Below are 13,625 nucleotides of genomic sequence, written 5' to 3'. Positions count from 1 at the left end.
AAGTTTTCCTGCATGTGAAATAGGCCTTTTAAATAAAGTAGCTCTTGCACATTTTTTTCTTAAAAAAGCCTTTTGCCTGCCTAGAGTGATATTTTTCCCTAATATTTCTTGCATAATATTACTAACAATTTTCATTATGAACAGAAAAGTATCCATAGGAAAAGTTGCTACCGACCAAATTACAGATGATCTAAAGGATGTTTGTGAGAGCACAGTAATTTTGTTCACAGAATGTTTTAATATTAATTCTGAGTTTATGTTTTAAAATTAATTCCACGAAAGATGTGCAAAATAGCTTTGGAATTACAAATTGCAAGACTTACTGGCAACTAAATTTCGGGTAGTTCTATTAAGAACTGAAAAGCATATAATTGCTGGCAGAGGTTACAATTGCTTGCTATGAGAACCAGGTATGTTGACAGGGTCAGATAGAAGCAGTGGTTCCTTAGGAATAATTAAACCATTTGAGAAATAGAATTTGCTTACTCAGTTTAGGTGGATGCCTTTCATAGTGTTAGGAATAGAGCATTTTATCATTTCATTGAACAAGAGACATAACTGAAATATAAGAAATAATTGAAAATATTAGTATTTTAAAATTTAGATCCCTCCCCTCAATTTGGTAATTTATTTCAAAAGCCTCAAAAATAACCTACTAATTCTACTTGTATGACATTATCCTAGTATGTTTGCAGATACTTGATATAAAGATATTCATCAGAGCCTTGTTTAAATAGCCAAAAATTGGGGTAACAAATACCCAAATGTCCAATAATAAGGGATTGGTTAGATTTTGATGTAACTAAATAGTGGCATATTTTGTCAGTAAAAGGAATGTTAAAGCTTGACTCTGAAAGATATGTATGATACATTGCTAAGTGAGGAAAATCAACAGAATACAAAATAGTGTGTACTTTATGAACCATGTTTTTGAAAAAGCACATATATTTGTATGTGTATATGTGTGTCTGGAAAGACATATGAATCACATTGTTATCTCAGATTTGAGGTGTGTTTTACATCTCTGAGTTTCTAAATTTTCAGTGATTATGTATATATATAATTTTATTGCTAAAACAATAAATACATGGTTATTTTTTGTCACTCTCCTTGGTTATAATGTCAAGGTATCAGGTTTTCTTTCTTCTTATATTCCAAAGAGTATAATAGTGCTGGTATTGATAGGTGCTTGATCGAGGTATATTTAACAGAATATCTTTGGGAAAATGGTTCATTTTTTGTTTTCAACTGCATTAGGTATTTTACACTTATGAATCATCTTCAAGTTAAATAAGTGAAATTGGTCTAGGACAGGAACCTGCATCACTGGGTGCCCTTGACTGAAGGTGGCTGACTTTTTGCTTTTTTCTAATGCAGTTTTATTAAGATATATTTATATACCATATAATAATCCAAAGTGTACAGTATACCATATAATCATTCAAAGTGTACAATCAGTTGTTCACAGTATCATCATATAGTTGTACATTCATTACCACAGTCAATTTTTGAACATATTCATTACTATACAAAATGAAACTAAGTATAAAAATAAAAGTAAAAAGGGACACCCAAAACATCCCATATCCCCCATTATTCATTTACTTTTTGTCCCCATTTTTCTACTTATGTGTCCTTACACTGGATAAAGTGAGTGTGAGCCATGAGGTTTTCACAATCACACAGTCACGCTGCATAAGCTACATAGTTATACATTCATCTTCAAGAATCAAGGCCAGTGTGTTGAAGTTCAACAGTTTCAGATATTTCCTTCTAGCTATTCTAATACACAAAAAAAACTAAAAAGGGATATCTATATAATGCGTAAGAATAACCTCCAGAATGACCTCTCAACTCTATTTGAAATCTCTCAGCAACTGAAACTTTATTTTGTTTCATTTATCTTCCCCTTTTTGGTCCAAGAAGGTTTTCTCAATCCCATGATGCTGGGTCCAGGCTGATCCCTGGAAGTCATGACCCACATTGCTGGGGAGATTTACACCCCTGGGAGTCATGTCCCATGTAGGGTGGAGTGCAGCAAGTAGGTGGTTGGCTTTTGATATCTTACTCAGGGCATGGGGGTGTTCTCTACTTTCAGTGTTCCCGCCATATTGAAGCAGTTCTGTGGCCCTGCTGACACCATATAGTCTCTTCATCTTTGCCTCACTTTGGTGCTGTTTTAACTTGGTCTTATAATAACTGGGCATCTAGGTGTATAGAATAAGCTATAAGTTCTTGTTTTTCTTACTTTGAAAATAAGATACAAATGTCTGTGAAGAGTTTTATCAACATTTTGATATTTTGCAAGATATGAAGTTAAATGGTGACATCATTGATGTACCAGCTATACATATATATTGCATGGATGGATGTTCTATAATGTAACGAGTCATTAGTTGATTGACAATGGGTTGTTTCTAATACTTTGCTAACACAAACAATAATGCTGTAACTAATCTGGTACACATGCCATTTAGCACCTTTGCAGTAGGATAGCTTCCTACAAGTGGAATTTCTAAGGCAAAGCATTTGCATATTTGCAATTTTGATAGATATTGGCAAACTTCCCTCCCTGAAGGTTATACCAGTTTATTTTCCTGCCATACAGTTTTCACAAGAGTGTGGATTTTCCCACAGCATCACCAACCAATTATATTATCTAATTTAAAAATTTTTTCCAATCTCATAGGGGAAAATGGTATGTCAGTGTAGTTTGCATTTCTCTTATTATGAAAGAGTATCTTTTCATATGTCAAAGTCTACTTATATTTTCATTTTCAGTGATTTTATGAGCCCTGTATGTAGAGGGAAATTATCTCTTTCTGTGATGTGTTGCAGATAGTTCCTTCAGATTGATATTCTTCCTTTTGTTTTCCATGAAGAAGTTTGTTTTATGTGGTTTAATTTATCTTTTATTTTATGGCTTCTGCATTTTTGAGTCATAGTTAGAAAAGCCTTTCTCATGCCACAAATATTTTTGTGTGTGTGTGAATTTGTTTTTATAGACATTCTCCAATGTTTTCTTTAAGTATATTAAGATGTCATTGTTTAATGTACTTTAATCTATTTGGAATTCACCATGCATATAGTGTGAGATATACATATACAGTTTTTTTGTTTGTTCTGCAGATGGCTGTCCAGTTTTCAATGCGAGTTATTGAATAGTCCGTTTATCCCCCCACTAATTTTAAGATGCCACCTTATGAAATACTAATTCCTTTATGCATTTGGATCTATGTTTATACTTTATATTGTGAAAACCTTGTGGATTACACTCCCTTTATCTAGTGTGTGGATGGATGAGTAGGAAAATGGAGACTAAAACTAAATGAAAAATAGAGTGGGATGGGGGGGATGATTTGGGTGTTCTTTTTTACTTTTATTTTTTATTCTTATTCTGATTGTTTCTGATGTAAGGAAGATGTTCAAAAATAGATTGGGATGATGAATGCATAACTATATGATGGTACTGTGAACAGATGATTGTACACCACGGATGATTGTATGGTATGTGAATATATTTCAGTAAAACTGAATTTAATTAAAAAAAAAAAAGCTCCTTATTGGTCAAGTAAGATGGCATCAGGAATTGACCACTGTATTTTGCAATGTGGTGATCCCTGGTGCCTTAAGAAGAGCAGGAGTAGTAAAGGTGAAAACTTGATCAGAATGAATTCAGAGAGAATGGGAGGAGAGATATATATATAGAGAAAATACAGACAAACTTGATGTCTTATTGATTTAATATGCCTCTGGAGCCCATTTGCTAATATAATTTTTAGGAATTTTTATGTGAAATTTTTGTATGGAATTTTTTATATTGTATTTTCATTTCACTTTGTGTTTTCTATATTTGTATTATATTTTTGTATTGAATTTTTGCATTGAATAAATGAAAATTCATAAATAAAAATGAAACACTTAAAATAGTTTTTGTATATCAATCTTATTTTGTTATCAATATTATTCTTAAAGATAATTTGAAAATTTTCCTATTTTTTTTCCTGCTCTGAAACTGTTTAAATAGTACTGGAATTCTCTCTTTTTAATCAATTGATAGACTCGTCCCAAGAAGTTGTTTGAGCCTTTTGTTTTTTTTTTGGATATAGGTCTTTGACAGTTTTCTTTATTTATTCTATGGAAATTAGTTTGTTCAAGTTTTTTTAGGGTCAATTTAGTTATACAGGTTCCTTGGTATTTATCCATTTCATTCAGCTTGTCAGTTTGCACAAAGTAGAACAAAGCAATCTCTATGATTCTTTTCTTCTCCAATTTTGATGTGTTCTGTCATTTTTATTTCGTGTATTTACAGCATTCTTGATAAATACTTTTCTTCCTCATTAGGTTAGCTATTTAATTTTTTTTTTCCCCAATCACTGGCTTTTAGATTTGCTCATTAGATCAACAGTTCTGTTGTAATATAATTAATAATTAATAATTTTATCTTTATCTTTATTAATTTTTCTTTCTACATTTTTTTATTTTATTTTATCTTCTTGAGTTCGATGCTTGCATTTTTTAAGGCCATGAATTTTCCTCCAGGCAATGCTTTATCTGTGTGGCATGGATTCTGGTTATATACATTCCATTATATTGTGTTTCATAAAATCTGTAGCTTTGGTTTGTATTTCCTCTTTTGACAAAGAGTTTCCCAAGGGAAAGTTTAAAAATTTCCGGGTGGAAGTGCATTTGTTTTCTGAGAATACTGTCTATATTATATTTTCTTCTTAGAAATTATTATGGTTTTTTAAAACCCAATAAATAGTCAATATTTGTGATTGCTTCCTGACCAGTTAAAAAGAGAGTATATTAGTGTATTTTCTGTTTATGGTTTTCAGAGTTCAACAAAGAAGTTAAATCTACATTATTACTTATGATTTATGTCTTTGTTTATCTTTTGTCCACTTGTTCTGTTATGAACAGATAGAGTTGAATGAAAGTCTTCCACTACACATGTTTTTCTTCATTACTCCTTACAGGTTCTGTAACTTTTGTTTCAAGGGCATTGCTTTTTAAATTCAGTGTGTAGATAATCATAATTGTACTCTTAAGCATTATAAAATACTCTGATTTGTTGCATTGCTTGTCTTTGGGTCTAAATTACATCTTGTCTAATGTGAATATTACAGTCTTGCATTTTGTTCATTTGTTTGCATTTACCCATTTTAAGTTCTATTTTCAACCTTTTTGAATCACTTTTTTTTAGGTGTGCCTCTTTTATAGCATAGAGTTGGGTTCATTTTAAATTTAATCCAAAAATGGTTTTCTTTTAATAGTTGAGTTTAGTGTATTTTTATTTACTGACTTTGTAGATGAGTTTTGTCTGCGTTCTGTCATATTTTTTGTTTTTTTCCTTTTTAAAAAGTTCTGTTATCTGTTATGTGTCTGCATGTGTGTGTGTGTATTTCTTATGATATTTAAGAAGTTCTTTAGTTTTTATCTAATGATTTCTTTTATAATAAGAACTTTATATTAAATCCTTGGTCTTCTGTTTCTTCAGTTCACTAATATCCCTGATAAAGTATTCATTTTCTTCCTCTACTACCTCCTCTTTTTTTCCTACTCAATTTTAGTCAGTAGTATTATCTTTCTTAATGTTTACCTTTGTATTATTAAATATGCTTATACTTCGATTACTTGATTTGTCAGCTTTACATAATAACCTTTGACTTCTAGCTGCTAGTGATGAGACAATCAGCAAACTTCTACACTCTATATCCATATCTCATTCCCTTCAGTTTCTTTCCTTCCTTCCTTCCTTCCTCCCTCCCTCCCTCCCTTCCTCCCCCCCTCCCCTCTTCCCCTCCCTCCCTCTCTCTCTTTCTTTCTTCATTTATTTATTTTACTTAAACTTTCTTATTATCAGGGCATTTAACATAAATTCTATTCCTTAACTCTAATTCCCACAGTAGTTTTAGTTTTAGTTCACAGTTATATAAAGTCTGATCATTAATAGTTCTTCTGGTTAACATTCCCAGCCATCTCTTGGGTGATTTTATAGTTTTTTTAAGAAGGTCTCATGGGAACAATATTACCTGAATAATTGCTTGTTGTTCTGGTATACTAAAGCTGCCGAAATGCAATATGCCAGAAATGGATTGGTTTTTACAATGGGGATTTATTAGCTTACAGATTTACAGTTCTAAGGCCGTGAAAATGTCCAAATTAAGGCATCAAGAGGTAGAAACCTTCTCTGAAGAAAGGCTTATGGCATCCAGCATTCCTCTGTAACTTGAGAAGGCACATGGCTGACTCTGATGAGTCTTCTTTCTTGGATTTGGCTTCTGGTTTCAGTGGTTTTCTCCAAAATGTCTTGGCTTCTGTCTCAGGTCCTGTGGGTCCTTGCTTGCTTCTCCTGGGGGCAAATTCTGAATTATATATCTTAGGTTCTCTCTTAACTTCTCTCCAAAATGCCTCTCTCAGCTTCTCTAAGCTTCTGGGTCTGTGTCACCACTGAGCCTCTCTCTTCCTGAGCTCTTTTAAGGACTCTAGTAAACTAATTAAGACCCACTTCGAATGGGCAGGGTTGCATCTCCATGGAAATAATCTAATCAAAATATCCCACCCACAATAGGCCTGCCCCCACAGGAGTGGACTAAAAGAACATAGTCTTTTGTGGGCTACATAATAGATTCAAACCAGCACACTTGTACAAAGCAGTTTGTCTATAGTCCTTTTCTTGAGGGATAATTTAGCTGTATATAAAATCCCTGACTTTTCCTCTATTTTTTGAGTATCCTACAAGTATTTCTCCAGTGTTTTCTGCTTATGAATGCTGCAATATAGAAATCTAAATCTAGCCTGACATTTATTTTAAAAATCACTTAAGTGACTTGTTCTTTTTGCCTGGTGGCCCAAAGAAACTTTTTTGGTACCTTTAAATTTCAATAAGTTTACTAAGGTATATTTGTACATGGACCATTCTAGACCAATTTTATTTGGTATATACTATAACTTTGCAATATATTAATTAAAACATATTTTTTATTCACGAAAATTTTCTTGACTACATCTTTAAGTATTTGTTCTGCTCCATTGTTTTGGTTTCCTTCTTTAAGGATGTGTTTTCTCATTTGATGTTGGCTACTATTCACCTGTCTTATACAGCTATCCTTTTCTCTCTATTCCTTTTAAACTCTATGTTCCATTGCACTGTGTTAGCTTTTTTAGTTTCTACCTTTTGTCCTTTAATAGATTTTCCTCAATGTCTATTCTCCTTTGTGGTTCACCTAATTTCTTCTTCATTTCTGGTTTTTTAATATTTTCTTCTGCTTTCCTGAGTTCTGCCAGTTCATGTTTCACCTCCTCCTGTTTGGTCATCTCTTCCCTGAGTTCTTGTGGCTTTGCTTTATGGGCTTCCTTCTTTTTTTTGCATGGTTTCTTTATTTGGGGGCTTTGCAACTGCCATTTAATTATTTATATTTGAATGAGTTAAATATTGTATTTAACTGCTTTCAGTGGCCTAGAAGAGGTGGCATGGAGGAGAGAACAGGGTAGATTAAGCTCACTGTCCAAAGGCTCTATTCTTATTTTCTGTCAGAGAGACAGATTGCTTCTGCAAGTATCGATCATCTGTATAATTATTTGTGTAGAACATCTTTTCCTTCTCTGGTGCAGATTCAGTTCAGGAGGTCATTTGCAGCCTGCCCAGCTCACTATGTCCCTGTACTCGCTGTTGCAGACTTCAGAGTAAATCTCTCACCTTCGTAGAGAATGTTTGTGTTAGTACTTGCTGAGATCTACCCTTGTTGGGTCTTCTCACCACTGCTTATATTCCTTTCTGACTCAACTGCTCTTAATTGCTCTTTTATCTGTTTTAGAGTCTGCAGGTTATATATTTCTCCTATGTTTAATGAAAATAGAATCTATAGAATTTTCTTTTGTGTTCTCCTTCTTGATTTAAAATAATTTCCAAGAACAAATGAGGAAGACATTGGCTTACATAATTTCATAGAAGACATACTAATAAAATTTTTAATAAAATATAAGGTGGTCCATATTCTCTAATTCCTTCTTAGCTATGCTTCTTAAATGAGCAATTTCCTCTTTCTTTACTTTCTTATTTCCTCTTTACTCCCCAAATGGTTTCAATACCCAGAATTCTGTCAAATTTTTCCCTCCAGTGCTACGAATGACTTAGTACAGTGGACAATTTTTGGTCTTCATTTTCCTTTTACTTTCTTTGGAGTATGACCCCTCACACTTCCTTAAACTCCCTCTTTCTTGCCTTCTCTGATATAACTGCTTCCTTGTTTCTCTCAGCCTTCTTCGATCACCCTTTCTTAGTCTTCTTTGCTGCCTTCTATTTTTTTTACCCATCTTACTTGCTAGTGTTCCTTGGGTTTTGAATTTGGCTCTCATCTTACTTCCCATACTCTCCCCAAGTGATTTCATTTAAATCTATGAGAGTATAGCATAATAATTACCTCTTTTTACCTAATTTCTTCTTTATACAATGAGGAAAATATTGAGCCTACTCTGTAGGGTTATTTTGAGGATTATATAAATTAATACAGTTAAAGCACTTAGAACAGCACCCAGCACAAAGCAAGTAGTCAACAAATGTTAACTGTTATAACTGACTTCCTCTAAATCTGCCCCAGCAATCTGAATTAGGTGTCCCTTCTCTTCACACCTCTATCATAGCACTTGGTCACACAACAGTATTGACTCTTATATTCTCCTTCCTATCTTTAGTGCATAGCAGAGTACCTAGAACATGAAGTGCTTAGTAAATGTTGAATCAAATGAGTTAATAGAGTCTTTCAAATCAGAATAGAAACCTCTGTTTAATGTGAAAATTGAGGACAAGTGAATCCTGAGAGTGATTTGATCAAATGAATTAACCTAATAACAATGTCTTGTATTTTCAGACTTCACTTCTAATGATGATTATGGGAGAACTAGAACCCTTAGAGGGTAAAATTAAGCACAGTGGAAGAATTTCATTTTGCTCTCAGTTCTCCTGGATCATGCCTGGTACCATTAAAGAAAACATCATTTTTGGTATTTCCTATGATGAATATAGGTATAGGAGTGTCATCAAAGCCTGCCAACTAGAAGAGGTAAGCAATTACCTGAAGGATTTCTGATTATGCGTATGAAACCTTCAAACTACCTAGACTAAATATTCAGCTCCCTGTTCAACCAGCCAGTCTACATAAATTCATCAGATTTTCTCTATGAGTAAGCTACTGTGGGTAAATCAAAGAAAAAATACGTGATCCCTGCATTCAAGAAGCTTATAAACAATAAAAGAGATGTAACCTATTTTTAAATGACTGGCTGGTTTGGTTATAATAAAAGCTCTTCATGAATACTGTGCAATTTTGTTCACTCATTAATGAGAAAAATGTCTTCAATGTTTATTTATATGGGGCATGCATTTTTAAAAGATACTCCAAAAATTACATGAGAGGATCTTAATAATTTTAATAGCCTAATGGAATGAACATTGATGTGACAATAGAGAATCAAAGAGATATAATTGTATCTTATCTTTTGGCCTTGAACATATCACTGTATAACCTCTAGTGACTCAAATTCTCTGAAACAGAGGTAGAAAGAAGATGATGCTATTGACTCGTTTCATAACAATGTTGGGGAATGGGCTAATTATCTGGAAATTGCCTGAAGTATTCCAAGTGAAGTCGGTGTGTGGATCTTGTGCTATTCATTATATAAATTGTATGATGGCTGAGTTCAAGAATTATTGATGTAAATGTTGGGTCAGAGAAGATAGTATTATGAGATTTATCTGCAGTATTGCCTGAATAGAGATCCTAATTCAAAATCACTGTCTTCAGTAGATGGCATTTAGCACTAATGCATTCCTTTATGTAACCATTTATGAAAAAATTGTAATGGGAATAAAATGAAGCTTAAAATACAGTGCGCAAAAATGGGAAGGGGCTAATTGTGAAATAGATAGAAATTGCAATTCTTAAAAAGAAGGCTGTACACCCATACAAGTGGCTTTCTATGTAAGTACTGACTCATTCAACAGATTTTTAAAGCCCCCATTCTTTTGTTTCCTACACACCGTAAAGCAGAATGAAAATAAAAGCTGTCCTGAAAAAGTATTATATTTACCCTAAAGAAGATATTCTTCATTCCTCAAAAGCCCTTCTTCCAGGAATAGTATTTCACAACCTGGAGGTTAGAACACTCAGTAGATTTATTACCTCTAAAAATCTGAGTGATTCTAGGAGAGGGGTAGGATGTAGGAGTGGAAGTGCCTTGCAAGATAAATCGTGAATTTTATTCTTTCATTAGTGAAAACGGTGTTAGAAAGTTTCTGTTGGACTTTATTTTTGCTTTGGTTATATAACTTCTCATAGAAGAATTTTATAAATGGTGAATTGATTCTCCAGATAAACTTGTAAAAGTACGTTTAACCCAAATATAGCCTAACTATATTACCAACAATAAATTAAAAGTTATAGGTCTCTCATTTATGGATTGAGTATTTACTAACTTCTGAACACTGTGCTAGGTCCTGGGGGTACAAAGTTGGGTAAAACATAGTTTGTTCTCTGAGAGATTCATAGTATAGTTACCTATGCTAATAATGCAGGATTGCATAGCATGTGAATTATATTTTGTTAAAAACATTAAAAATAATGAAGGAATAAGGAGGAAGAGGAAAAAGAACACTTCTTTTTTAGTTGCATTGCTCGCCTTAAAAATAAGTGTACAACTAAATATTTTTTTAGTATGTCTGCAGCCATCACCATATTTTTGACTTCTCTAAAAGAAACCGTGTACCCACTAGCAGTCAATTCCCATTCCCTCATAATCCCCCCTGTGCCTCCCAGGCTAAACTACCACTAATCTGTTTTCTGTCTCTATAAATTTGCCTATTTTAGACATTTCATATAAATGGAGTAAAAATATGTAGTATTTTGTGCCTAAACTTTTAAACTAGAGGAAGATACATAGCCTTCATTTAGCAAACATTTATTAAGACCTGCTGTATGTTGGTTCTACAGTGTAATGGGAGCTGGAGATAAAAATATGAACATGATCCATATACTTGAAGGTTGAGGAAGAGAAATATAGCAATAAATAATCTAAGTGGTGCTCTAATATTAAATGAAAGTGGAATTTCTATGGGAGTGAAAGGAGGAACCATGGGACTCTATCTGGATCTGTCTTTTATAAAGAGGCCTCCAGATGGAGGCAACCAGACTAATGTTCTCTGATGGAATGACTTCCTAGGGAGTTTTAAGGGTAACAAGAATGAAACTATGGCCTCAGTGGAGTTTTTTGGTTAAGAAATTAGAGCTACCAATAAAGTAGAGGGAAGGTTAGGTGGATATGAGGAAGTGGGAGATTGATGAGTAAATTTTCACTAGATAGTTGAGAAGATTAAATGAGACATATATAAGGTGCCTAACAGCATCTTGTGCAAAGCAGTCATTCAGTAAATAGTAGTTGGTTTCCATTTCTCTTTGAGGTAGCAAATACTGCCAGAGAACACGGAGCAGGAGAAATGACTTTCAGAGTCAGATCTTGTTAGTGAGTGACTACTGTGGACACAAGATGGAGGTCAATGCAGTTAAAGAGAAGGAGGAAATGTGAAGCAAAATAATCATGAAAAGTTATCAGTCTCAACTTTGATGTTGACAAGTGGTTATGAGAAAATTATAGAGATGATCATATGGGAGTTGGTCTGCTTGACAAAATCAACAAAAGTTGGGGTATTCTGTGGAAGAAAAAAGATGTCAAATATCCCAAAGGCTGGAATGTAGGCTCATTGGTTCCATGCTGCAGATATGGCATTTGAGTTGGGAAGAGGTCCCAGTTTCTGTGCCCTTTTCTGATCCCAAAAGATTAATTGAGTGATTATTACCTTATGCCAGATATTATGTGGTGGGGTAAGGTAGAGACAAAATGAAAACATCATCATCCCTTCCCTTGAAGAACTTACAGGCTGGTTGGGAAAAAACATACATACAGAGACCATTTCAATATAATATTGCAAGTGCTGGGATAGAGGTGCTAGTAGGGTGCCACAGAATCCCAGCTGAGGGCTTTTAGCCTGCCTGGGGAGTTCAGAGAAGGCTTTTTCTAACAGTGGACACTTTGAAGCATGAGTAAAATTGGAAAAAGCATTCCGGACAGAGGATACCATATAAGCCAAAACACAGAGACATGAAACCTGACTGGTGCAGGGAACCAGCATCTTGATAGAACTAGTCTGTAATTGGGGGACAGTGAATGGGGAGCCCGGATGAAGTGGGAAAGCCATGCCATGGGCACTGTGTCTATCAGTTTCAGGAATTTGGTCATGGAGGGCTATAATAAAGGGAATGACATAATCAGCTTTGCATTCTAGAAATATGCTTTGGCTGTGATGTGAGAAGTAGGTGGGCAGGGTTAGAATCTTGGTGGTAGTATAGCAGGAAGACCATAGATTTTGAAATCTGACAGAGTGGTTTTCTAATGAAAGTTACTTACCCTTGCTATATACTGATTGCTGTCATCTGTAATATGGAGATAAAATTACCTGTTTTATAGAGTTTTGTAGTTTGTTCAGGCACATAGAAAGTATTTAATTAAAACAGCTAGTAGTAGTAGCAATGGTAGTAGTAGTAGCAGTAGTTGTAGAAGTATTTGCTATAATGACTAAAAGGAGGGAGAGCAATAGGAAGCTATGGTCTTGACAGATAAAAAGAGGAAAAAAAAGCTAAACAAAAGGACTGTGTTAAGGAAAGGAATGTCATATTTATGCACCATTTGCGTCCATAGGAAAGGTTATCATGGAAAATAACCCTTCAGGGGAGAGTAAATTTTGAGTTATTTTTTTAAAGAAATAGAAGAAAAGAGAAATTGGTTTAGAATTAAGGATTCTTGCACAACAGGAATTGGAAAGGGGAACAGGTGGGAATGCTATCGGTTTAGGAAGGAAGGACTTGGAGGTGACCTTTATAGAGCTGAGACAGCTCATCAAGGCAGAAGGATCACAGGTAGTGCTAACAAAGTGCTTATGGTGGATACCGTTAGGTGAGTTTTAATAAAATGTTATAGTGATGGTCGCTTTGTTTTTTAGCATACAATTTATTGTTCTCTCTCTTTACTAAAATGTCAAATTAAACACGTAGCTTTTCATTTAAGATAATCTCTGTGTCCCTACTCCTTTCAGTCCTACTGATTTTTGCAACTGATTTAAACCTTCCTTGTCATCATGTAATAGGCAAAACTCCCAGCTCTCTCTTTAAATTCTTTGTACTTTAAATTTATGACTCACTGAGTATATTATTATATCTTATTCTGTTCTCTTTGCTGAATGTTTCATATATGTTGTTCTTATCCATCCAACTATGTGGTAAATTCCTTGGGAGCACGGACTTTAAAAACTTTTTTTGGTATACTCCACCTAGCACATTGATAGGCAAAATGGTAAATTCTTGTTGGATGACTGTTTCAAAGATATTTTGAAGTTGGCATGCCAGCTGCAAGAATTTTGCTCAGAAAATATTTCCCTATGAAACTCATAGTCTCAAAGTTTGAGATGACTGCATGGCAGGACATTACTGCCAAGAGTGGAAAATAATAGTAATTGAAAGTGCTAAACTGTCTTGACCATCAAAATCAGAAGTTTCCCCAATTTTCAGTAACTT

At 34.1% G+C, this 13,625-nt stretch overlaps 1 protein-coding gene across 1 annotated transcript in view; it reads left to right on the top strand.

Annotated features, from left to right (window-relative positions):
• CFTR (CF transmembrane conductance regulator) overlaps positions 1 to 13,625 on the top strand; it is a 193,250-nt gene that overhangs the window by 66,512 nt on the left and 113,113 nt on the right. The window contains exon 11 of the mRNA XM_037836310.1: positions 8,874 to 9,065. Coding sequence (XP_037692238.1) covers positions 8,874 to 9,065 — 192 coding nt within the window. The remainder of the gene's footprint in view (positions 1 to 8,873; positions 9,066 to 13,625) is intronic.

The sequence above is a fragment of the Choloepus didactylus genome, chromosome 5 (genome assembly GCF_015220235.1).
Source record: "Choloepus didactylus isolate mChoDid1 chromosome 5, mChoDid1.pri, whole genome shotgun sequence".
In the NCBI taxonomy this organism is placed as follows: Eukaryota; Metazoa; Chordata; class Mammalia; order Pilosa; family Megalonychidae; genus Choloepus; species Choloepus didactylus.
This window is presented reverse-complemented; position numbering and strand designations above follow the sequence as displayed.